Source organism: Pteronotus mesoamericanus, unplaced genomic scaffold (assembly GCF_021234165.1).
Source record: "Pteronotus mesoamericanus isolate MK-2021 breed Mesoamerican mustached bat unplaced genomic scaffold, CSHL_Meso_final contig_65, whole genome shotgun sequence".
Classification (NCBI taxonomy): domain Eukaryota; kingdom Metazoa; phylum Chordata; class Mammalia; order Chiroptera; family Mormoopidae; genus Pteronotus; species Pteronotus mesoamericanus.
This window is the reverse complement of record NW_026555228.1, coordinates 6,075,792-6,102,117: the sequence shown is the minus strand read 5'-3', so window position 1 is coordinate 6,102,117 and position 26,326 is coordinate 6,075,792. Positions and strand designations below refer to the sequence as shown.

Genomic DNA, 26,326 nt, shown 5'->3' with positions numbered 1-26,326 from the left:
GCTAGGACAGCAAAAGAGATCTATGGTGGAATTTCAGGTAAAAGGACAACATTTTGTTAAAAGGCTGATGCATGAGAGTACAGCCTTGAGTCCTAATATACATTTTTTAAAAACCTCCTGGGTCATTTACATGAATAATATTTCTCAAAGGCAGATTTTATTTATACTTTGGATTTGAGTGGATTGTTTAAAAAATTATTAAAGGAGCAAATGGTGTTGACTGTACCATTTGTGAAGGATTTTCAGCTTTATTTTTTGCAAGCTCATTCTTCGATTAAGAGTTATTTTTACAAGAAGCAATGAAAGTAGTGGCTTTCTAAAAATATTTTGAGAAAGCTTATTTTTACTAATGTAAAGAATTACTTCTCTAGGATTGTTGTTAATATTGTAAATCAAATTTTAACAATGCTTTCTAACAAGACTGAGTTTCCTCAGGAAATAGAATGACCAAGAAATTTGATGTAAAACAGCAAATGTGGCAAGCTATATTTATTTTGGTGCTGTCATTTGTGATTCAAATTGATTAGCCACTTGTCACTGTCAGGAAGAACCTTTTACTAAATCCATTTATATGAGGCACCACGCAACGCACTGTAAGCAAAGGTTATTATAATATGAAATGCCAACATTTGGGTAAAACATTTTGAAATCTCCTCCTTTATAGAACTTGGTCTCCATTTCTGTCAAGAAACGATTCACTTTAATTGTAGTGAATGAATCAGATATCTTTGCCGGGATTGTCACTTAATAGAGGGGTATTTATTTATAACAGAATTCAGAATTGCCCTATGTGTTTTTGGTGTTCCTAAGGGTTCCGGGATTATACCCTCTTTATCTAATATCCATTTCTATTTGCATCTAGGATTCTCTTTCAAAAGAGACCAAAGCTCTGTGATTCGAAGACACTAGATGACTTTGAAGACACTAGATAACAGCAGTCTTATCTAACGAAATAAGTCCTCCAAAGACAAAGCATCAGAATGTTTCAATTAAGTGGGGAAAATGAGAAGAGTCTTGACGTTTCAGAAAGTGTAAGAAGGCCTGGAGTGTGGAAAGAGATTTCTTTTGGGGATTACATTTGTCACACATTTCAGGGAGGTATGTTGCTTAGACTGGTTAAAAACAAAACAAAACAAAACAAAAACAAAAAAACTCCCTTTAGTTTCAAGTTAAGCATGATCTGAAAGAGCTATTATTTAATTTGTAAATCTGGGCAGGGGTTTTTTAAACGTTTCAGTGACACAGTTTTGATGTTCTCATAGATACGTCATCCTCATGGTTTAAATTAGGTAAAGTCCAACAAAGTCAATATTGGCAAGAGCATTAAAAATGTTTTCTGTTGCTTGAGTGAATTATTTTTCTCTTTGTGGCCCTTCGCTAAGTACACTCTTAAAAAGGTTTTATAATAGTCAGAACCTATGTAAGCATAGTTTAAGTCTGGGGTCATAATACAAGTCTCTTAAATTGAGTACATTTATTCTTTAGCACAAATATATCTCTTCAAGCTCCTAGGGTAATGTTCATTTAATTTGTAAATAGTATGGATTTAAAAGTCAAAACTTTATTTTTCAATTATTAACAAGAGGCAGCTGGGAAGAGAGTGCATGTTTAGGTCTCAGTTTAATTTTGTGTACATATATATACATGGCACGCACATACACAATAGAGAGTACATCTAGATTTGGTAAATAAGGCTTTCTATAATAATACAGGTAGTAACCTGCCAGAAACAGTGGTTTTTACATGATTCTAACAGTGTTTCTTTTGACATTGTTAGCAGGCAGATACTAGATACTTAAAGCTAGACATATTGAAAATCAAGAACAAAATGTTGTGCAAGTGTTCAGCTCAAACCAGAAATTCCCTTTACTGTGTATTGGTCAGACAAATGTTTGTTGAGAGAATATGTGACGTTTAATTAATAAGTTAGCCAATTAACTTAGAAAAGTCTCAGGAAGGTTCTGGATTTCCAGAAGCATATTATGTTCCTATAAGCTACCATCGGTGCTGTCAAAAACAAGGGAAAGACAGTGAAAAAACTCGGCCCGGGTGGAGTTTAGCCTGGCATAGATCCTAGCACTCTTCCTTTTGGAAACAACACCTAGCATCATATTCCTCATTAAGTATCTTTTTTTTGGCTGTAAAAATCTTTCAGGGAAGGTTCCCCCAACCCCAGAATTTCATATCCTGGAATACATCATTCAATATGTCTTTGTGGTTTAAACTATTACATTTGTAGGTAATTCATCAGGATTGAAGTAAGCTATGCTTGGCTTATTTTTATTTTGCTTTTCTTAGGCTACTTTGCATAGTTTGTCAGTTAAAAAATCTCTCTCTCTCTCTGTCTCTGTCTCTGTCTCTCTCTCTCTCTGACCTTTCTAACACACTACAGAAAGATGTTCATTGACCTTAGTTCATTTACTGACCAAAGCTGAGTGTTCTAGAGAGCATGCATTTTAACTCAATTTTATTGTATTTTAGATATGTCAGGAAATTTAGTATAACAAGGCTTTCTACAATTACCTTTGTGTTGCTTAACATAGCATTAATTCTGCTAGGGCCTTACCTGTATTTTGGTTCAAAAATGAAATTCCTTTTGGATTTTCTTTCCTTTGATAAATGCTGCAGGAGAAGATATTGCTCCCTATGATTTTGGAATTTGACTAGAGAGAATATAGTTCCATGTGCACTGGAGATTATAACCAGTTAGCTGATTTTTAAAAAAAATAACAAATCAGTAATCTCAAATGCTTGTTGGAATTAGGAAGGGTAAAAATTGCAAAAGCTTTTAAAAATATAATTGATTTTTATCTTGAACATTAACCAATTTTGCTATTGAAATTGAAATCTACAGTATTCAAAGTTGTCGTGAAATTGTTATTCAGACTCTGAGAAGTAGAGATATAAATCATACTGTGAGAAAAAAATGAAAGGAGGGAATGAGAAGTACTTGAACATTTTCCGTACACCTCGTCAGGAACAAGTAAACATATTTGTAGAGTAAACTATCCTTATGACATGCTTGCAGCCTTGTGACATAGGCGTTCTGCCAAATAATTAAAAATAGACTGCCTTAGAAGAGATTGACTGGTTCCTGCTTAAGCATTTCATTTATCTGGAGAGCTTGGTTGCATATTTCCTGAAAGGAATGGAAAAACTCCCTAGCTGCCAAATAACTTACTCTTAATTTCTCACAATTAGCTCCAATTTGCAAAACAAGAATGATAAGAGTGAGAGACTGTGTGTTGGGAATAAGAGTAGAAAAACAGGAGAGCCCACCTTGGCCGAGTTTTCTGGAAAAGGGTTTTATGTGAAAACTCTTCAAGGTCCTTCCGAGCAAGTGCTGGAAAACACAGGATTGGAAAGGTGGCTTCCTCGAGAGTGGTTTCGTTTCCAGTTGGGAAACAAAAATCGTTTCTACATTGAAGGCGATACCATTGGTTTACTTCACATTATCTGTAGAGAGAAGGCAGCTCTTAGCAAAACACTCCAGACAAGTCAATCTACCACAAGGGCAGGCAGAATGTAAACACCGGTAGTTCTTAAAACTAGAAAAGGGTGTGTTTCAAGTCTCAAACCTCTCAGCTTGCGAGATGTCCCCAGCTTGTGTGTGTAGAGCAGGTCTTAGGGGACTGATGAGAGACAAAGTTACTGGAAATAGGAGGCGGATGTGGTGATGGCTCCCGCTCCCCAGGGAAAGGGGACTCCACAGGCCCCTTGGAGGCAAGTTTTAGAAATAACAAAGCCATTTCATGTTGCTATTCTAAGTTGATAATAGCAAATTACCTCCTGGCATCTTATTTTTATTTTTGAATCAAGCACTTCCAATGCCTTCAGGTGACTTTGGTTGACTGGCTCTTGTTAGAACAGAAGAACAACAAGTGGCTGTGGGTGTGCTCCTTACATCGGTCAGGGTGCTGCGCAGCCTCGCGGGTGGGGGTGGGGAGAAGGCTGTCCTTGCAACCCGAGTGCCGGGGTTCATTTCCAAGGGCAGTTAGGCGAGGGGGCAACGTATAGCACGCGTCATGCCTGTGTCACATGGACCGAGATGGAGATGTGTTAGAAGAAAACCAAGGCTGATTGAGGATTATATGCATACATTATGTCATTCCCAGTTTATGCAAATTATAAATGTCCAAGAGATTTAAAAATACTCCACTCATTAACTTTTAACTGACTCAGGACCAAGGGGAGATGCAAGCAATTGTATCTGTTTTTCTTTTTGATAACCGGAATATGAAAACACTAGTAATTTTATTTATATGTAATACATATTATATATATACACAGTTTTTTATTTTGAAACTGTTTTCAAAATGATAGAAAAGTTACAAGTAGTACAAAGAATTCCCACCTCTCTTCACCCTGAGTGCCCATTCATGTTTACCCACTGTCCTAATATCCCTGATAGCAAAAAGATCTAATCCAGGTACACATGTTACCTTTAGATGTTGTGTCTCCTTCGCTCTGGAACAGTTCCTCAGTCCCTCTTTGAACTCGTTCCAGGCCAGTTATTTTGTACAATGCCCCTCAGCTTCAGTTGGTTCGCGGTGTCCCTGTGAGATTCAGGTTACGTATTTTGAGCAGGAGCATCAGAGAGCAATGGTGTGTTCTCCCCATTGCATTGCTCCCCGTTCCATTGGATGGCGCACTGTCGTTTCGTTTCCATCACTTCTGCTGTTTACTTTGATCCTCTGGGTAAGGTGATCACAATTTTGGTTTACTATAAAATTACCCCTGTTCTCTTTGTAACTAATTATTATTTTGTGGGGAGATAGTTTGAGGCAGATTCTGTGATTTCTTCTACATTTCTAAGCTGGAATTCTACTCCAGGGAAAACTTTCTCTTCTCCCAATTTATATATATATATTCATTTATATCAGTGAGGACTTACAGGTTCCTGTCTTTCTAAATAGGAATTAAATTATTATTTAATCTCTTATGATCGTTATTCATTTTGATGTTCATATCGTTCCTTATTTGGCCAGTGGAAGCCCCTTCAAGCCAGCTTCTGTGTCTTTTTCACATTTCCCATCATTTGTTGAGCACTTCCTTACTTTCCGGTAAGGTGTTTGAGGCCCTTTTTATATTTTTCCTGGTCCAGCCCTGGAATCAACCATTTCTCTAAGGAGCCCCAGTTTAGGTTTTATCAGTGCACAGTGTGTATGTATGTATGTATGTATATATACATACACATATATAATCACATTTTCATACTAATTGCTCCAATTTCAATCCAACCCTGTAGAGTTCATTCTAGCTTTCCCCGTAATCATGTATGAAAGTTGAGTGTCAATGTAAGAGGAGAGCATACTGAACTGTTTATAGCCCTGGATCTCATCAATTACAAAAATTTACTGTCTTTGAGGCCTTGAGCTATATCAAATTCACATTACTTCCACCTTTGGTGGGATTGTTTTTGCCAGGGTTGCAGGTATGGGGAACCTGAATTCTCAACACCACCAGGATCACCTAGGAAAGGTTAGTAAGGTGGACCCTTTGTGTTCAATCCAAATTGTATTACATGCTATTCAATGCTTGAAGAGCACAGTTGTAATTTGAAGAATGCCCAAATTTTGCAAACTGGGGTAGATTTTCTTCAGAAACAAGTAACTGCCCTTTGGCATGTTTAATAGAGGGTTATTTCTTAAATGCCCATTTAAGCTGGTTAATCTTGTTTGCTGACTAACAATTACAAGATAAATATGTTTCTAAGGCAGTTCTGAGGCTGTTCCCTCAAGCATTGTCTTACCATATGTACTTAGAAGCAAATTGTTTTAAGCACCTACCATTGTGGATATAAACTATTGGCCTACTTAGAGACCAAAGCCCTTGCTAAATACTAGATTACTATACCCTCATTTTACAGATCAGGAAACTGAGGTTCAAATAATCTTAGTAACTTGCCGATTTGGGCAGAAAAAGTGGTAAAGGTAGGACTTGAACCCAGGCAGAGTAGCTCCGTGGTCCCATGCTTAGCCGTCACACTCAACTAATCCCAACAAAGCTGTTTAGAGAGAAACTTTTGGAGGATTATGTCACCTGAAAAAAGGCATTCTGCATTATAATAGATATGCTTCCTTACCAAAATGAAACAGACAATTACCTAGGCAGTTCAGAACAAGACCATTTTCCCTGACCCACTAGAATCTTCTTCATGGTGCATGATAAGCTGTTGAGTCTTTAGGGTAGGGGTGAAAGTGAGAGGCAGGAGAAAGATGAACATGGGGACAGGTTGTACAGCTTGGCCCTTCATTTTGCTTTATTTAGAGCCATTGATTCAAGGACTAGACTATATCTATTGTTTGTTAAAACTGCTCCCCAAAGCCAGAGAGAGTTTGTGTACTCTCTCTGCGCCTACCAACAAACTAATAGGCTGTACACTCAGGGGCTTGTCAGCCTGAAAGTGGCTGATAAGAGAGCCTGCTAGTGGCTGACAAGAGAGCCTGCTGCTAGGTACAAGCTTCTGTCCTCTTCCCCCAAACCTCCTCTCACAGAGGGTGGGCAGCATGACTGAGCTGCAGGAGGAAGACTCCAGACCTTAACTCTGAGCTTGATTTGTGTTTCAGACTGCTGGGCTGATCGATCCCCACTTCATGAAGCTGCGGCCCAGGGGCGCTTGCTAGCCCTTAAGACTTTAATTGCACAGGTAAGTAAACTAATGGATCCTTTATGCTCATCTTATAAGCAGGCATTCCTCTTCATTAGCTTTGCCTGTAGCAGAGGTCTGGCTTACTGGGTCCAGAAGAGTCATTCCAGATGTATGTATCCTCTTACAGCTCACCACTCCTTCCTACTGCCTCTCCTTTCTTGGGAAGCTGGCTCATTTTTTGCCTACTTTCAACTTCCCTCTTCTGGTCTTTCCTTTATCTCATAGGAAGTTTTCTCGTGAGGCTGGTGGAGAATTCTCTCAAGTTTATGTTGCATAAATTCACTTTATACTCTCCCAGCATGCCTTAGTAACAGCAACCCTGAAGTTGCAGAAGTCAGCTATTGCTGTGTAACAAGTTACCTCAAAACATAGGGGCTAAAGGCATGGCCTGCTGTCTCAGTTGGTTGGAGTATCGCCCTGTGAAGCAAAAGGTTGTGGGTTCGATTCCTGCTCAGGACACATATCTAGATTTCATGTTTGATCCCCGGTTGGGCCATGTATGAGAGGCAGCTGATTGATGTTTCCCTCTCACATTAATGTCTCTCTTTCTCTCTCTCTCTCAAATCAATGACTGTATCCTCAGGTGAGGATTAAAAAAAAAACATAGGGCTAAAAACAACAAACACCTAGATTCTCACAATTTCTGTTGGCCAAGGAGCAGCTTAGGTGGGCGGTTCTGGCTCTGCGTCTCTTGCGAGCTACGAAGTATCAGCCAGATCTGCAGTCATCTCATAGCTTGACTAGGGGAGGGTCTGATTCCAACCTCACTCATGTGGTTGTTGGTCAGCTTCAATTTCTTGCCACATGGGCCTCCCCACGGGGCTGTGCCTGCATCATGAGATGGCAGGTGGCGTCTTCCAGAGAGAGCACAAGAGTTCTTAAGAAGGAGGTCTTAGTATAACCTAACCTCCAAAGTGATATCCCATCACTTCTGCTAGTAGATATGAGTCAGTAAATCCAGCCCACACTCAAGGGATAATGCCAGGGAGCAGTACCAGGAATCAGGGATCCCCAGGGGCCATCTTAGAGGCTGCCTACCCCGGTGATACACTATTTCAAGAGCAAACACTAAACTAGATTGACAAATGGGTAAATCTTATTCCTTTGGAAAGATTTATTAAAGTCTTAGTTATTAAGGTTACTTTATTTTTATTTATGACTGTATCCCTTGCGCAGTGAATAGTGGCCTTGTAAATATGGGTGAAATGAATGAAAGTATACATGCTCCATTTGCTTTGTTTGTTTTAGCATCTGTGTGTGTACAGAGGAGGTGAGTCATTATATGCTTTTCCACCTCCTGGCTAGCACCGACCCTGGCTTCCTTACCATTTTGACTTTAAACAGCTGGTCACACTGCTCGTTGTATGTGTGTATGCGTGTGTGTCTGTTAGCCTTTTTTTCTCCTTTATGAGAGAAAAAAGCTGCTTTAGTTCCCCCAGAAAGTAGAGGCAAAAAGAAAACTACCAGAAATTATGAAATAGGCTTTGTGCTTGATTTTATCAAATGCTTATTTATTTTAAGCACTTTAAATATGATTTGATATGATTATTTTAATATGTAATATATTCACATAGTTCAAAAATTAAAATGATATAAAAAGGTACACAGTGAAAAGTCTTACATCCACCTTCTCCCTCTCAGCCTCCCACTTTAATACTTTTATTAGTATTTTTAATAAGCTGAATTTTGGAATGATTTTAAGGATGCAATGCAAAGAGAGTGCAGTGAGTTCCCATAGACCCTTCACTCAACTTCCCCTAGTGTGAACATCTTACAGGACTATGGTACTTTCGTCAAAAATGAGACATCAGCATTGGTACAATGCCGTCAACTAAACCACAGACCATTGGGAATTACACTAGTTTCCCCAGGAGCATTTATTTTCTCTTCCAGAATCCAGTCCAAGAGACCACGTTGCATTGAGCACGTCTTTATTTTTAACTATACTGCATAAGCATGTTGGTTTCTGTAATGTGCTTAAATGTGTAAGGAGCATTCTTCGTAGAAAAGTTTAACGTTGCCTTAGTACATCCTACTTCCTTGGCTTGACTCGCTAACCAAAATGTATTACTCAATTTTATTTTACATTAAGATAGCACGGTGTGCTGTAAAACGTGAAACTCAGGATCAGGAACTCCTGATTATCATGCTGGCTGGCACCACCAGCTGGGGAGCCCTAAGTCTTGTTAATAATTTGAACTTTAGGTGTCTCCTTTTTCTCATGCACAATGGAGGTGATTCAACCTTGATATTCTTTCAAGTCTGCCCAACAGTACATTTTACAATTTCAGGGATTTTGAGTTTGCACTGATAATTTTTTTTTCCTAGCACATTGCTGCCATCTTTTGGACTAACCTGTTTTTCTTCCCTTGAAAACAAATCATATGTGAGAAAAAGGAAATGTGACTTTCGTAATTGTATTCAATATCCAACCTGAACTATATAGCACAGCTCTGGAGTAATGATGTCACATTCAGAATATGAAAAGGGACAGGATGAAGGAGCCATAGAGAGGCCTTAGTATGAAGGGACAGGCAATAGTGGAAAGGGACAGGTCGCACCATAGATGTCTGGCAGGAAGTGGTGGGTACTGAGGTTGGGGTTTCGGGTTCAGGGTCACACACTAGGTTTTGGACGCTTTCAGCAAGTCAGTTACAAGGCAAGGGATCAAAAACAACTCAGTTGGGAAGGATCAGCCAGGGACCTATTTCCTTTCACACACAGAAAATGGTAATCCTGGGGGAAATGGTAAGGGTCAAGTTACAATCAGGCCATGAAGTCTGAGTTGGCCAGCAGCTGGGCTGATCCTGTCCTCTGTCACCTGGACTCCAAGACGAGGAACGCAGAGCATGGCAGTATGGGGAGGGGTAAGTGCTAGGACTGGGCAGAGCTGCTGGGAGCTGAGTAAGGAGAGGTGTTAGGACCAGCCCCTGGCCGCAGAGCCTGGCACTGCAGACTTCTGCACACAGTGGGGTAGTGGCAGACAGCAGACATATGAGTCCTAGGAGCGCCACTGATTCTCTCAGATCCAGGAGGACATCCTTCTGCTTCCGATTACAGTACTATACTTGTGTTTTCTCTTCCTTATGATTCCCTTAATAACATTTTCTTTTCTCTAGTTTACTTTATTGTAAGAATACAGAATGTAGCACATATACAAAATATGTATCAATCGACTATGTTATCAGTTGGGCTTCCGGTCAATAGGAGGCTATTAGTAGTTAAGTTTTGGGGGAGTCAAGTTATAGACAGATTTGTGGTTGAGTGGGGTGTTGGGGTCCTTAACCCCTGCATTGTTTAAGGGTGAATTATGCTCTTTTTTGCCTCCCTAGCTTGAGATTTTTTCTTCTTCAAGTCTTAGCTAAGCACTACCTCATATGCCAAGTTTTCTTTTACTCCCCAAGCGAGATTCAAGGATACCTATGCTGCCAATTGAAATGTGAACATGCTTCTTGCATAGCAATATATTCTTGCTGCTTCCCACCTCCCCCGTCCCACCCCATTTCTATTTCCCCAGTGGGCTCTTGGAGGAGAGAGAGACCTGTATCATAAACTTTGAAGACCCAGCTACTACCACATTGCCTGGCTCAGAATACTGAATAAGCATTTGGTGAAAAAATGAATTCAAGGCTCCCACACCATAATTAGATTCCCCTGATCATGGGCTCTTTTTCTTTCGATATGATCACCTCAGGCTGATAAAAGCATGTCCAACAATGTTGCTTTCATTGCTGTTGCTAATGCAGACCCACTTCTCTCCAAATTGTAGGGTATCAATGTGAACCTTGTGACAATTAACCGGGTCTCTTCTCTCCATGAGGCGTGCCTTGGAGGTCATGTAGCCTGTGCTAAAGCCTTACTGGAAAATGGTGCACAGGTGAGTACTGCTCCCACCTGGCAGGTCTGTCTATCCAAGTGCAGCTACTACCATCTAAAGAAGCATGACTTTCCAGACTGCTTACCCACTGTGGCTTACCCATCCTCATCCATGTTTTTCAATGTGGTCAAGAAAACACTGCTCCTTGCTCCTCTCTTCAGCCTCTATGCCCATGTTTGAACATTCAGATGAGATAACTCACAGGAATCTCAAACTTGTGATGCTATCTTTTAAAAAAAACCAACTTAAACAAAAGTAATTTGAAAACTGATCTTGGAAAATTTATTGTAAAACATTGAAACAGAACACATTTTAAAAGAACATCAAGAACAAAAAAATCCCACCTTTAATTCAAAACCCTACCAGGGGTGTCCAACCCGCCCAGGATGACTGTGAATGCTGCCCGACTCAAAATCGTAAATTTACTTAAAAGCTTTTTTTTTGCTCATCAGTTTCCATTAGTGTTTGCGTATTTAATGCGTGGCCCAAGACAACTCTTCTTCTCCCAGTGTGGCTCAGAGACACCAAAAGGTTGGACACCCCAGCCTAGACCAACAACTATTTTTTGAGCAAAAATATTAAACTAAATGAGCTTTTAATAAATAATACATTGAAAAAACTACAAAATTATTATTTTTTAATGATATAATAATTTTTTCTGTTACAGTTGACATTCAATATATTAGTTTCAGGTGTATGCATTTCAGGTTAGATATTTGTATAATTTACGAAGTGATCCCCTTGACTTTATCTTATCTTTAAAATTCCCCTTTTTTCCAAGGAGTGACTGAGATGCTATATGTAATCAGATATCAGAATAGAATTATAAAATTAAAACTTTTGAAAATCTGTGACATTTAATTGCCCGACACAGTTTTGTTGATAATATCATTTTTAAACTCAGTCCTCGCATTCTTTATTTCATGAAATGTAATGTTTGTAAGTGTTTAATTTTCTTTAGATTTTATATGCAAGTTGGGTTTCTGCATGTAGAACTGAATAGCAAGGTCTGTGGGCGAAGGGATTTTCCTGATGACATAGTGGTTGTATATTTTCATTACATAGTGTTTCTTTAAGTTACCTTTAGTCAACTCACATGTAATGGTGAGGGCAAGGTTGGGGGAGGGACATTTCCTTTCAAGCTAGACGGCTGGAGTCGCAAGCAGACTGGGTGGGAAATATCAGGCAACATTGGGTCGCTGAGGAGTGTGTGCTGCACAACTCTGGGAGGTTCTGTGGGGAACAAAGATAAGAGGAAGATGTGGTCCCTTGTCTTTGGCAAACTTATGAGGAAACAGTAAATAAATATTATGTTATTTAAACTTTAAATCACAATGACAGATGGAACAACAGAAAGTTGGTCAACCAGTTGAAAATTCCTCAAAATTGACAGTCCCGTGGGTACCTCAGAGTCGATGCATCCAAAACTATGCTCTTCACGTTCTTCCCTCTGGGATCAGTTCCTCCTATTGGATTCCTGGCCTCAGTGACCAGCTGAGACATATTCCTGGTTTCCCAAGCCCTAAACCTGGGATCATCCTGTTTCTTTTATCTCCTCATCTAGCTGATCACAACATCCTGCTAATTTTACTTCCTAAATATTTCTCAAGTCTATGCTCTCCTTTGTCCTGTTCCTATACTCATCTAAAGCATTTATTATATCAAAATGATCGAATGGTCTTTTTGTGTGTGTGTGTCTTCCCTGGAAGAATTCAACCTATTCAACGAGAGGCAGTTGTCTTAACATTTGTTTCTAAAACATTGGCACCTAACAGATGCTCAGTAAATGTTTGCTGACCTGAACTGAGAGAGAAGCTTGTAGGCAATCAAGTTAGAAGACTCCCTAAGGAAGAGGATAATACTTAGTAAAAACAAATCAAATAAGTTGCACCAAATATTTATTAGGAAAAATGTAAATAGGATAGAAATCCCCAGAGTGTATAAATTTATACACACTTTTCCCTGTCCTTGTCTTTCTCTGCCACTTAGCATCTCATGTTTAACTTTCCCATTTAATGGGGCTATCCTTGTTTCTGAAACAAGGAACGTAGGATCCTGATTATCACAAGCACGTATTCTTAGTTGCTGAAGCAATGTGATTTAATATCAAGCCCTTATTGTCCTGCATTTCAGTCCTATGAGAGCGTCCCCACCAGAATGCCTTGTTCCCCTGATGTTCTTTCCAATGTGTTGCTAATACTCAAAGATGCCTCCCACATCTCTAGAAGGTACCAAGGATGGTTCTAGATACCATGTTGATGGCTATTTTCAATGTGCCTTTGGCTTGGTCATGATCTCTTTAGGAGTCACTGCTGGCATATGTAATTTATGGATTATAGTAGTACAGAAAGGAAATTTGTGCCAAGAAAGACAAAATATGGGGCATTGCTGAGCAGATTTTTTGCAAGCCCAGATTTTGGGACCTTAAACGAGTTGATCTCTCTAGTGTTTCGGTTTCTGCCATGTTTGTTCATGATTGAGAGGGGATGCCAGCTCCATATTAATGAGAAGTGGAAATAATTGTTATTGCAAATGTTTATTGAATGTTCACTGGACACCACATGATGTTCCAAGTATTTAACATGTAGTAACTCGGTCTGCCCAATAACTTCACAAGGTACATTCTTTTATGATCTTCATTTTACACACAAGGAACCCCAGGCACAGATGGTTAGTATCCCAACCAAGATCTCTGAGCAAATAAGAGAGAGAGCTGGGATTTGAACCCAAGCTAATGATTCCATAAGCTATGTTCTTAACCAGTAGAAAAATTTTCAAAATTTTCTACAGAACTGCTCCTCAATGATTAGGAAGCTCTTGAGAAGCTCTGGAATACCAACGAATACATCTTAAAAGCTTTGTCCCATATTGCTCCATTTGGGACATTATTTATAGAAGAGAGAGTTGATAGGGAGTAACTTTTATGGACCCCACAGCGCCCCCACCATGGGTGGGTGGAGGGAGGGCACTACAGGCAGGAGGAAGGATGTTGCAGAGCTACTGGAACTCTCCTGCGATCGCCTGTCCCAGCCTTCTAGGCACTGGATGGCTCTGGGGGCAGAGGTGACCGGAGTGGTGCTGAGCCCTCCTTGGTGCAGGGCACTGTTGTCGGGGCAGAGAGAGACCTCAGGCCCTGGCAGCCCTGGCAGCCCTGGCCAGGGAAGAAGCTTGAACTTGCCACTTGGGCCAGGACACAGGAGAGACAGGTGCAGAATTGCCCATAGCTGCTAGAGAGAAGCAAGGCCTTCTGTACGTCTCATATTTAACACACTTGAGTTTGTGTGTTAGGTTGCCGTTGAATGTCCCAATTCTGTGAAATAAAGGATTTTGGAGAGTTAAAAAATAACAACATAATACTGTAATGATATTGAGTTCCCTCACTTGGTCACCTGCATGGGAACCCTTTTCTCCAGGCAGGTATATAGGAATGCAACTTGGAGATGATGATAAAGAAAGAGCAAATCCTGTGGGTCTCTCTTTGCCCATCATTAGGTCAATGGAGTGACGGTTCACGGAGCCACACCCCTGTTTAATGCTTGCTGCAGCGGCAGTGCTGCATGTGTGAACGTGCTGCTGGAATTCGGAGCCAAGGCCCAACTGGAGGCGCACCTGGCTTCCCCTATCCACGAGGCAGTAAAGAGAGGTAAATGAGTCAGCACACTGCACACAAAACATTGGTGGACTCACTCCAGTCTGCATGAATCACTGGTACGGTGCACACCACACAAGGATCCCCAGACCTTCACCGGTAGGCTACGTGCGGCTTAGAAATCCCACAGCAGTGACTTCAATTTGCCTAAATCTTCAGGGAATACCACTGGCGCGTGAAACAGCTCTTATTACCTGGGAATGGCTTTCTGTCTCCGATGTCCCATTTTCGGAGGACAGTCTCCTGACAGGCCTTTCTTGAGGATCTTTGCTAGTGTTTTGGTGGCAGCCAGTACAGTCAAGACTGCAGGGCTGACTTCCATGAGCTGTACTGTGGTTATGTCTCTGTCCTTACTAGATAAGAATAGCTCATCCCCCAAGCCCATAAAGCATCAACCACTAACATAAAATAGATTCTGCGTGTCTGAAAGCCAAGACTGATCGTTTCTCTAATGGAAGATTCAATGTAACCGTTCACAATAGGCAATATAATCTAGATGAACTAAGGACTTGAATGTCATTAGTTTCTGAAAAAGAAGTAGCAAATTTAAAAAGCATGGCATTGGAAACCTTGAAGTTGACTCTCGACTCTTGTGTCCTCATTTCTTTTGAAATGAGAGAAGAGGGTAAAATTAAGGAATTCAAAAATTATATTTATAGATTAAACATGAACAAGAAGACGCCATTGAAAGGCCAAGGTCATTTGCCAAAGGTCACACTTAAAGAGCAACATTTTTGTGTTACCAGCGGTACACTTATTCTCTTATATGGAGATCAGAAATACAATGGAGAAGCTGGTGTAATTGGGGATGAAAGGCTTTCTTTCAAAAGGCAGTAAGTAGTGAAGCATTTGCTCCAGGTTATGAAACATGTCACTTGGTAATTTTTTTGGAGTAGATTACTTAAAATGATACAAAAGACCCAAATCTCAATATATCTATGGTTTTGATGCTCTATACATTTTAAATAAATATCTATTGATTAAAAACTGATGCTGGCCTTTTCCCAAACTTCAAATAACTTCTTTAAGTTGTAGAGAAATAGATTACTTTGGAAATGACATAAAGATCTTTAAATTTTTTTAAATATTGATTTGAAGTAAAAATCTATTTGCCTTTCATGTAGACATTTAAAAATGCATTACTTTGGGAATGGTTTGAATTACTTAAATAATTCTACATTGTTTAGATGGTTACAAATAGAGTATTTGGTATCTATGTGCCATATATATTTATTTATATATATTTACCATAAAACACATGAATTCATGTGTCTCTACATATTTTTTAATGTGTTATAACAGCATATTAGGGAACAGTGTACACAGAATGGAAGGATGAATAGATTCATTATTTTAGATATTGTTATCGTACTGCTAATCATTTGACTTTTATGTATTCATTTCTTAAAAACTTCCTGAGGATACTTAAATTTAACTCAAACTTAGCTCAGTTTCTTCTGCAAAAACAAGGACAGGAATTATTCAGCAATGTTTATTAGATACCCTGTATTTACCAGGCAGTTTTAGGTACTGATTAGATACTATTTCTGCGTTCTTACAGTTTTAAACCTCTATGAACAAGCTGGGTCAGTCTAGGTCAGTAGTTTGACATATTGATGTTATCATGCAAGCATAATATTTACTTATGTGAACAAATAAATAGTTTGAATGTACAGAAACCTTATCTGTACACTTTAGTGCATATTTATACTTAAAACTTGTGATAAAATAAGCAGGCTTGAGGTGAAACTTACCTTTATGTTATCTATAAAGAAAAGCTTGGTTAAGTTAATCAGAAATGATAAGATTTTTTAAAGGAAACATTTAAATCGTCAAATGGAACAAACTCTTTATGAGCGCACATTGATACCTCAGAAGCATTTACTCCCAAACAAATCATTCTTACGCTGCAAATTAACCATGTCTATCTGTTCATTGGGCAAACTCTCTAAGGAGTGTACTTGTATGTAGTTCTTGTTAGTCATCGAATTTGAAAGTACATTTAAATAAATATATTCTGTACCTGAGGTTTTAAAATTAATTCTCATGGCTATCTTCCCGGTTAACCAAAATAAGGAACTTCTACTACATGGCACAGCCATACACCCAGCCTTGCATGCCTGAGTGAAGGAGAGAATGAGAGGTTTGTAACGGAGAGGGATCAGGGCTGAGCCTTGCGTTTGAGACCTCGGTTTTCAGACTACTAGTAGCATGAGTCATTTACCTCTCCGGGTCTCAGAGCCTCTACTTGTAAACTGGTGGCTTCATTCCAGAGGATTTCAGCAGTGCTCCTTGGAGCCCTTCATTTAGTCGAAGGCTGCAAAGAGGAAATAAGCGGGGGAATCGTGGGCATGCTTCTCTTTCTAATGGTTTAATTTTGAAGATTTCTAAGACTTCCAAAACCTTTTCTTTCTGCTTAAAAAACTCTGTTATTTCTAAAGCCCATTCCAGATGAGCAATCCCAGAATTCTGTGAACAGTCAATATTTTACTCACTTGAGTGAGGTTATCTTGTGCTCCACCAGGTCATAGAGAGTGCATGGAGATTCTGCTGGCGAATAATGTGAACATTGACCAAGAAGTGCCTCAGCTCGGAACTCCCTTATTTGTGGCCTGCACCCACCAAAGGGTTGATTGTGTGAAGAAACTTCTAGAATTAGGTAACTTCCAGAAATCTTATCATGAAAAAGAACCTATTCACCTTGTTGGTTTTCCGTGGCTTCAAAAACAAAGTTGTTGTCAAGCTGGACAAAATTCTGGCAGCATTTGATGTTTAACTACTTAAAACAGAACTCTAGAGAAATGAGTGTCCATGTTTTTTAGTCCCTTTGAAATTGCTCCATTTACTTGGTATGGGGGTCTCCTTGGTGGTGCCAAGAGAGAGCAAGAGTCTCTTTCTCATTTAAGCCCTTGGGGGGGGGGGTGATTGTATTTCATTGGCTCTTTTTTGAGTCACATGTCCATGTCTGAACCAGTCATGGTGGCCAAGGGAATAAAATACAACACCAATTGGCTTAGCCTTAGATTTCGGTCTATGCTGCAGCTGTTGGGTTTCACTGACAGTGTATGAACTAGGAATCACAGGGATGGGTCCCCAGGAGAGCTCTAGGTGTGGTTACCAGGAAGATGCTGGATAGGAAAAACAACAGACACTTGCCATGGACTACTTAAGATCGATCCTGCTAAGTTATTTAGTTTTTTTTTTTTTAATTCTAAGAAGCATGTGGAGAAACAGAGTCCAAGGAAAAGTAAAATGTCTGGAAACTATTATTTGTTTAAAGATTTCCCAAACTTAGCCACTGGCACAAAGGTGTAGATTGTAATAAGAACCTTTAAGTAAGGCCCTGGCTGGTGTGGGTTAGTGGGTTGAACGCTGGCCTGCAAACAGAAAGGTTGCCAGTTCGATTCCCAGTCAGGGCACATGCCTTGGTTGTGGGCCAGGTCCCTGGCTGGCGGAGTGCGAGAGGCAACCACACACATTGATGTTTCTCTCCCTCTCTTTCTCCCTCCCTTTCCCCCTCTCTAAAAATAAATAGAAACTTTAATGAGAATTTTTATCTCCAAGATTTTTCTTGTTTTTTAAAAAATCTGTCATCACATACTACTCCCTATAGTAGTTCAGAAATCTTTTTTGTGAGCCCTGAATTATATACATACCAACTAAACTTAGCTTTATCCTTTGCCAAAAAAAACAAAATAACTATATAAAAGGAACTGCAAATATTTAATTTTGTATGTTACAAAGTTCACATGGGAAAGCAAGTATTTTAAAGGACTAAAAATATTTTTATTCACTTTTCTCATCAAAGTATTTTGAACCAGTCTTAATACACATTGCTGAAGTCCTAGGCTTATGCCACATTTTTGAATCTTTGTCCAATTGTCATGGCATTTAAGATGACTGTATCTACAGCTACTATACTTTAGGCTTTGTTGTGTTTCCACATTTAACATTTGGTGTTAAATTATAGCCATCTGCTTTGTTAAGGAGCCAGTGTTGACCACGGCCAAGGTCTGGACACCCCGCTCCACGCTGCAGTGAAGCAGTCCAGTGTGGAAGTCATCCACCTGCTGATAGACTATGGTGCTAACCTGAAGTGCAGAAATGCTCAGGGCAAAAGTGCGCTTGATCTGGCGGCCCCAAAAAGCAGCGTGGAGCAGGCACTCCTGCTCTGGGAAGGTAAGGAAGGGCTGGGTGTCCATTTCTCTTCCTTAAGCACATCTGCTCTCTCTCCCTTCTGTCTCATCCTTAGGCTTTCTTACTATTTTCCTCTTCTTTGTTTATTTGGAAGTGGCATGTAGGAGAGAGCAAGTCCTGGCAGCACTGAGATGGGATTTTATATGCTGGGTATATTCACTTATAAACAAAAGGCATTTACATACATCTGTATATTGCTTTGGATTTTCTATAACAAGAAAGTAGTCAGAGAACTTTGTTTTCACTATGAAAAGGTTGAGCTGCCACGTCTATCCTGGCACAAGCACACAATTGAGCAGACCAAAACTCTGCTTTGTAGTATATGGAAGCCATTCAGGGGAAATTAGAAAGACCTGAGTTACAGGTGATATATACATGACATGTGTATTTCAGGAAATAGACTAAAGGAAGTTGTTTGCCTGTTCTCCAGGTCAGGGAGTAGGTGGGCCTGCATTCCTCTTTGCCTCACTCGCATTTGCACCTGGGCTAATGCGACCCCAGGTGTCAGAGGAGGAAGGGCGGCCCTCTGAAAGGCGCTGTGTTCCAAACTGCAGGGAGAACTGTGCTGTGTCCACACAGAAAGAGAACACTGTCGGAGCCTACATTGATCATGTATGCTCGGGACAGTATTAACAATAAGAGTTAGCATGTGTTTTCACATGTGTCAGGCACTGAACTACATTCGAAACATAGATTAATCTCCCTGAATTCTTAAAGCTTTAAAGCAGCAAGAACTTTACAGTAACTGGTGCTATCCAAGCTGTGAATGGGGAAAAGAGAAGGATAAAGAATGGGCTTGCAGAGGGTCACATGGCTACTGAGGAGCAGAAGCAGGACTCTAAGCAAGCCGTCTGACCCCAAAACCTGCATTCTTAATGTTAGGAATGGCCCAAACCTGAATCTTCTGGAACAGTTTCTAGTGGGGAAGGGTTTTCTTTCACTGCCCGGTTCCCTTTTGTGGAACCACCCGCATGTCTTATATATCTTCCAAGTGTAATGCTTGGTTCAATAATTTGAGGAATACTTTCTAGGCTATTGCTTCTTAAGCGTTAAGGATCATAGGAATCACCAGGGGATCTTGTTAAAATGCAGATTCTTATTCGGCAGGCCTGGGACGAGGCCCTAGACACTGCATGTCCACTGGCTCCCAGACAGTGCTGGCGCCACTGGCCTGAGGCCATGGTCCCAGTACCACTGGTCTAGATTATTTCCAGTAGCCTATGTCATTAATCATTGTTATTTGAATCTGCATTTGAAGAATTAGGATCTTCCTTAACAGCTCCCAGTTTGGAAATACCCCGTACTTTCTAACTATTAGCTGAGAATACAGTTTATAGCAGTTGTCACATTTCCACTTTTCTTCCATCAAAAATGTTCCCCAGTTCAGGAGTTGTATTTCTTTTTTTTTTTTTTTTTCTTTTTTTTTTTTCTTTTTCTTTTTTTTTTTAAATGTTTTTATTTTTTTATTTTTTTATTTTTTTATTTTTTTTTTCTCCTCCTCCTTCCTCCCTCCTCCCATCTGGCAACCATCAAAACTCTCTCTGTATCCATGATTCCGTCTCAGGTCTTCTTGTTTGCTTAGTTTGTTTTTTAGATTCAGTTGTTGATAGATATGTATTTATTGCCATTTTGTTGTTCATAGTTTTGATCTTCTTTTTCTTTTTTTTTTTTAATTAATTTATTTACTTTTTAAATACATTTGTCTCTGCCTTCCCCCCCCTCTTTCCCTTGCCCCCTCCCACCTTCCCTCCCTCAGCTCTTCCCCTTTGGTTTTGTCCATGAGTCCTTGCTATATGTTCCTTGACTTTCCCCTTCCCTTCCCTTTCCCTGCCCCCCCCTTCCCTCTTGTCTCTGTTGATTTCTTTTCCTTTCAGTGTTGCTGGTCATATTTGCCTTGCTTCTTTGCATTGTTGGTTAGGTTCCGCTTATAGGTGAGATCATATGGTATTTGTCTTTCGCCCCCTGGCTTATTTCGCTTAGCATGATGCTCTCCAGTTCCATCCATGCTGTTGCGAAGTTTAGTACTTCTTTTTTTCTTTCTGCTGCGTAGTATTCCATTGTGTATATGTACCATAATTTTTTGATCCAATCATCTACTGATGGGCACCTAGGCTGCTTCCAACACTTGGCTATTGTAAATTGTGCTGCTATGAACATTGGGGTGCATAGGTTCTTTTGTATTGGCGTTTTGGTGTTCTCAGGGTATAGTCCCAGCAGGGGAATCGCTGGATCAAAAGGCAGTTCCATTTTCAGCTTTCTGAGGAAATTCCACACTGCTTTCCATAGTGGCTGCACCAGTCTGCATTCCCACCAACAGTGGACTAGAGTTCCCTTTTCTCCACAGCCTCGCCAGCACCTGTTGTTTGTTGATCTGTTTATGATGGCCATTCTGACCGGTGTGAGGTGGTACCTCATGGTGGTTTTGATCTGCATTTCTCTAATGGCTAGTGATGCAGAGCATCCTTTCAAATGCCTCTGGGCCCTCTGTATCTCCTCCTTAGAAAAGCATCTGCCCAGGTCCTTTGCCCATTTTTTGATTGGATCGTTTGTCTTCTTGGAGTAAAGTCGAGTGAGTTCTTTGTATATCTTGGAGATCAAACCTCGATCTGATGTATCATTAGCAAATATATTTTCCCAAATGGTTGGCTCCCTTTTCAGTTGGCTGATGTTTTCTTTTGCCATGCAGAAGCTTCTTATTTTGATGAGGTCCCACTTGTTTATTCTTTCCTTTATGTCCCTTGCTTTAGGAGACATATCAGTGAAAAAATTGCTCCGTGGGATATCTGAGAGTTTCCTGCCAATGTTCTCCTCTAGGACTTTGATGGTGTTGCGACTTATATTTAAGTCTTTTATCCATCTTGAGTTTATTTTTGTGTATGGTGTCAGCTGATGATCCAATTTCAATTTTTTGCATGTAGCCATCCAGCTCTCCCAACACCATTTGTTGAAGAGGCTGTTATTGCTCCATTTTATGCTTCTGCCCCCTTTGTCAAATATTAGATGTCCATAGAGACCTGGGCTTATTTCTGGGCTTTCTATTCTGTTCCACTGGTCTATGGGTCTGTTCTTGTGCCAGTACCAGATTGTTTTGAGTATAGTGGCTTTGTAGTAGAGTTTGATGTCCGGTATTGTGATCCCTCCTACTTTGTGTTTCTTTCTCAAAATTGCTGCAGCTATTCGAGGTCGTTTATGGTTCCATATAAATTTTTGAAATGTCTGTTCTATTTCTGTGAAATACGTCATTGGTATCTTAATAGGGATTGCGTTAAATCTATAAATTGCTTTTGGTAGTATGGACATTTTAAAGGAGTTGTATTTCTTATAAGCAAATTCCTCTGTCCTCTCTCTTCATAAATACAGCCACTTGCCCCATAAGGATGAACGCCAGCTATGTCAGAGTTCATGCAGGTGTCTGAACTTGTCTAGGCAACCTGGATATTTGTCTCCCTTACTGTTTTCCACAGTAGCTTTAGTTGGGTGAAGGGTAGAGGTGCTTTCCATTCTTGTATCCCAAGATTTTAACTGAGGGCAATTGTTCTTCCAGGTGGCTTTGTGTCACATGGATGCCTCTTGGTAATATCAATGCAAGTGTTATCTGGCTATTTGTACACACTGGCCATCATTTCTCATGGGGTGCAAGGTGCTACTACAATACAATTTTCTTGAAAAGGAAAACTGTCCAGTAATCACATAGATCTACTTGAAGAGATCGTCTTTGATAGAGTCACGTTACAAAACAATGGGTCATTACAAATGCCCCTGTGTAATTGGTATTCCAGCCCAAAGTTCATTCATCCTTTTCAACCATGTTTTGGACTCTTTGTTAGTTTATTTTCCTTTAGGATCAAAGCCACAGGCATGATGACTCCATGAGGCTCCATGAGACAGAGGTTCAGGGTATAATGGGATCTAAGTGAGTTGGATTCTTTCTCCTGATCTTCTCTTGAGCTGGGATCCTCACGAGAATGGCGGGCTCTCCAGGTGTGAGTCAGGACCCGGGCAGCACCGCCTCCTGGGAAGCGAGAGCCAGGCAATCCGGGAGGACCCTGAGTGCCAGGGTCGCGGCACACCTCCTGACACTGCCTCTGTGACCACGTAGTCTGGGCTTCCTGCTGACACTTTCTTGGCAGTTGTTCCTTGCTCGGCATTTCTGTCTTGGGGTCTTGCATGTGCAGTGCTTCCATTGGCATTTTCTCTTTGGCCAGCGTATCACATCCACTGGTACATGCTGTGCATGCATGCGGCATGTGCATTCCCTTTAAACCCCACACCTCATTCCTAACTTACCTCTAATTAGCCTCACTCTTCAGTATTGGTAATATAACTACCACTGGAGGCTCAACTTAAAGAAACATGTCCCTGTCCAGGGGGCAAACCGCAATCCTGTGTGTATTGAGTGTTTTCTACCTCACTCTCTAATTCCTCTACAGCTCCAACTTCTCTTAAACTTTTAGAAAGTGTCAGCCTCTTCAGTCCTCTGGTTTCCACATCACCCCCAACCCCCAACTAGCATGAGGTTCACACCATTTTAATTCCTTTCTTAGGCCCGCCTGCTCTTTCTCAGCTCTGCCGCCTCTGTGTCCGGAAGTGCTTGGGTCGAGCATGTCATCAGAGCATCCACAAGCTACCTCTGCCGGAGCCACTGCAAAGATTCCTTCTCTACCAGTAGTCCCAGCTGTCCATGGAAGGTCTTGGAAATAATCAGATCATTGCCTGCTATACGCAGGGTAGCTAGTGTAGATGCTCAACAGCTAGACTCTCAGTATCTTCAAATGAGATAAGCCAGTTAGATCAAGTCCCTGATGAATGGGAAACACTTAGGGAGTGGAAACCTTTTGTTAGTTTAATATTCTCATTAACCAAGGGGCAACCAGAAACCTTTCATTTTTAGCTCTTGTTGTTAAGTAACTTAAAAAAAACTGTGAAGCAGAATGAGAATAAGAAGCTATTTTTGAAGGCTCATGATCTTCAATTATGGTGAGGGTCAACATTCTCAGTATCGTGCAGACACACAAAAATCTGAGTGAAAAAGATTGTGATGGATGTGAGTATTCCAAGGTGCATTCCTCCTGATTTAGCTCCTCCCTCTCTCCCTCTTTCCCTCTTTCTTTCCCTCTATGAATAAATCTCTGCTATAGTTTTGATTACCTTGTCTTTTTGTTTTTAATTGAATATATTGGGGTGACATTGGTTAATAACATTATATAGATTTCAAGTGTACACTTCTGTGATACATGATCTGTGTATTGACTTGTGTGCCTACCACCCAAAGTCACATCATCTTTGGTCACCATATATTTGACCCCCTTTACCCTTTACTACTCCCCACCCCATTCCCTTTGGTAACCATTGTACTGTTCTCTGTGTCTATGAGTTTTTGGGTAGTAGTTAACATAGCTGCCTTCCTTGCCTTTTATATATATAAAAAATATGAAATACTTCAAGAACACCGCAGTTAATTGAGGGTCCCAGTTACTGAGTTCCTGGCTGGTAAGAGAGATGTTGGAAGAGATTAACTCCCCTAGAGGTTGGGGTCTGTTGCGCACCACTTTTGGTATTAGGTACTGCTATTTGAAGTAGACAGTTCTAGAATCAAGCGACACTAGGTGCTCCCACTGACTGAACCCACAGGCACAGTTTGATGCATGTTGCAACCCAAGCATCCATCAGCTTATTTTCAAAATCAAGAGTCCCAGAGTTTTTGAAATAAACCAAGATGGGCTCGATTGTGGGTCAATATTGTTTCTGTGAGTAGGAGTCCGAAATAAGCACAAAGGTGTACTCAAAAACCTGCCCTCCTCTCCCTCTCCTTTTTCTTCTGCCCAATCTCCTCCCCTTTTGTCCCCGCTTCCCTCCTCCTTTTTGTGAATTGAAAACGTGAAAATTGGATAGACTCTATTGTAAGTACTTGTATCATGGGTTAGTGCCTATAAAAATATCAGCTTCTGAAAAGAAAATTTGCTCTAGGATGATCCTAAGATTTGTTCCAAACATGTATTTTTTTCCCAGTTTTTCTAGACCTTTGATTCTCAACTGGGGATAATTTTGCCCTACTTCCACCCACCCTCAGGGACACTTGGCAGCCTGGAGACATTTTTGGCTGCAACGATTGGGGGAAGGATGCTACTGACATCTAGTGGATGGATATTGGAGCTGATCATCCTACAAGACAGGACAGCTTTCCACAGCAAAGAATTATTAGAATCATTGAGTCCAAAATGTCACTAGTGCAGAGGTGAAGAAACACTGCTCTACACCTTGCCTGTCAGTATAGAAGCCGCTAGTTACATGCGCCTACTGAGCAGTTGAAATGCGGCTAGGCTGAACTGAGAAGTGCTGGAAGTACAAAATGCATACCATGTTTTTAAGATTCAGTACAAAAAAAGAATATGAAATACTTTATTAATGATTTTGATGTTGATTGCACATTGAAATATAATAAATATATATTATAGAATTATAATTATAGTCAAGATATAGTATTTTGACTCTATTAGCTTAAATACATTCATCATTAAAATTATTACCATTTTTTACTCTTTAAATGTGACTACAATACAATTTTAAAATACACATGTCACTAGCATCATATTTCTCTTAGTACTGTTCTAGACCCTTTTTTTCATTTTCACAACTAGGGAATATCAAATAAGTTCATCTTCATTAGTTAACTATTTGGAGAAAAAGGTTAAATTCTTATCTTACATCATATTTCAAAAACAAATCTCATTTTTTAAATGTTAAAAAATTTGAAATGATGTGCCCTGACTGGTGTAGCTCAGTGGGTAGGGCATTGTCCTGCAGACCAAAAGGTCACCAGCTCGATCCCTGATGAAGGCACATGCCTGGGTTGCAGGCCAGTTCCCACTTGTGAGCTGGGTTCCCAGTTGGGCGTGTGCAAGAGGCAACCGATCGATGTTTCTCTTCCTTTCTCCCTTCTCCTCTCTCTAAAAATAAATAATCTTTTTTAAAAATTTAAAATGATGGCTATAAAACACTAGAATAAAGTGTTCGTGAACATACATGAAAGGGAAAGTTTTTTCTAAGCATAATATCAAAGGCAGAAACTTTGAAGGAAAATACTCATAAATTAAAGTACTGATCAGCCCCAGTCACTGAGCTGCCGCACAGGACTCAGCAACGTCCCCCTTGAGACCCCTCACTTCCTGATGCTCGGCCTCCCCTCCTCCTGCTGCAGCTTCCGCAGGCCTTTTCCACCGAGGAAAAGGAATCGTATCATGGGTCCACCATCCAGAACATCCAGTCTTTCGACCCCTTTGCTGATGCAAGTAAAGGTAATGATCTATTTCCTGCTGGAACTGAGAATTATATCCACATAAGAATTCAACAGAGAAACAGCAGAAGACCCTTACTACTGTCCAAGGCATCGCTGGTGATTACGATAAAAAGAAACTAGTGAAGGCGTTTAAGAAGAAATTTGCCTGCATCAGTACTGTGATTGAGTATCCAGAATATGGAGAAGCAATTTAGCTACAGGGAGAGCAGCACAAGAATATATGCCAATTCCTTGTAAAGAGTGGACTGGCTAAGGACGACCAGCTGAAGGTTCATGGGTTTTACTTGTCACAAGTTTAAAAAGCTCATGGTTTGTATAGTGTGACCATTTGGAGTCTGGTTTTGATTTGGACTAGTGTAATGCCTTCATGCAATAAACTGAAAAGAGCCAAAAAATAAAATACATATTATAGAACATTCAAGAATTAGAGGCTTTCTATCTTCAAAGTGTTCTCAGGGCATTTTTTGGTCAGCCTGAGTCTTGCTGAATGTCTGAGCTCTGTGTTAAGCCCAGGGTATCCTAGGATATTCAGTCTGTCTGTGACCCAAAGGAACCAGAGAACCCTGGTGTTCCATCTACTTCCTGAAAGTGCAGACCATGGAACTCACGAATCATGTCTATGGACTTCCCAACTTTGGTAAGTGTGTGTGTGTG

The 26,326-nt window shown here is 40.3% G+C and overlaps 1 protein-coding gene and 1 pseudogene across 1 annotated transcript; both read left to right on the top strand.

Moving 5' to 3' along the window:
- The first annotated feature begins 916 nt into the window (after positions 1-916).
- Positions 917-23,525, top strand: ASB11 (ankyrin repeat and SOCS box containing 11). The gene is made up of 7 exons (XM_054581084.1): positions 917-1,098; positions 6,570-6,649; positions 10,422-10,529; positions 14,022-14,172; positions 16,703-16,837; positions 18,166-18,357; positions 22,920-23,525. The coding sequence occupies exons 1-7, from the start codon at positions 981-983 to the stop codon at positions 23,042-23,044; spliced, it is 909 nt and encodes a 302-aa protein (XP_054437059.1). The 5' UTR covers positions 917-980; the 3' UTR covers positions 23,045-23,525.
- On the top strand, positions 23,350-25,992 carry LOC129076841 (eukaryotic translation initiation factor 1-like; annotated as a pseudogene).
- The last annotated feature ends 334 nt before the right edge of the window (positions 25,993-26,326 follow it).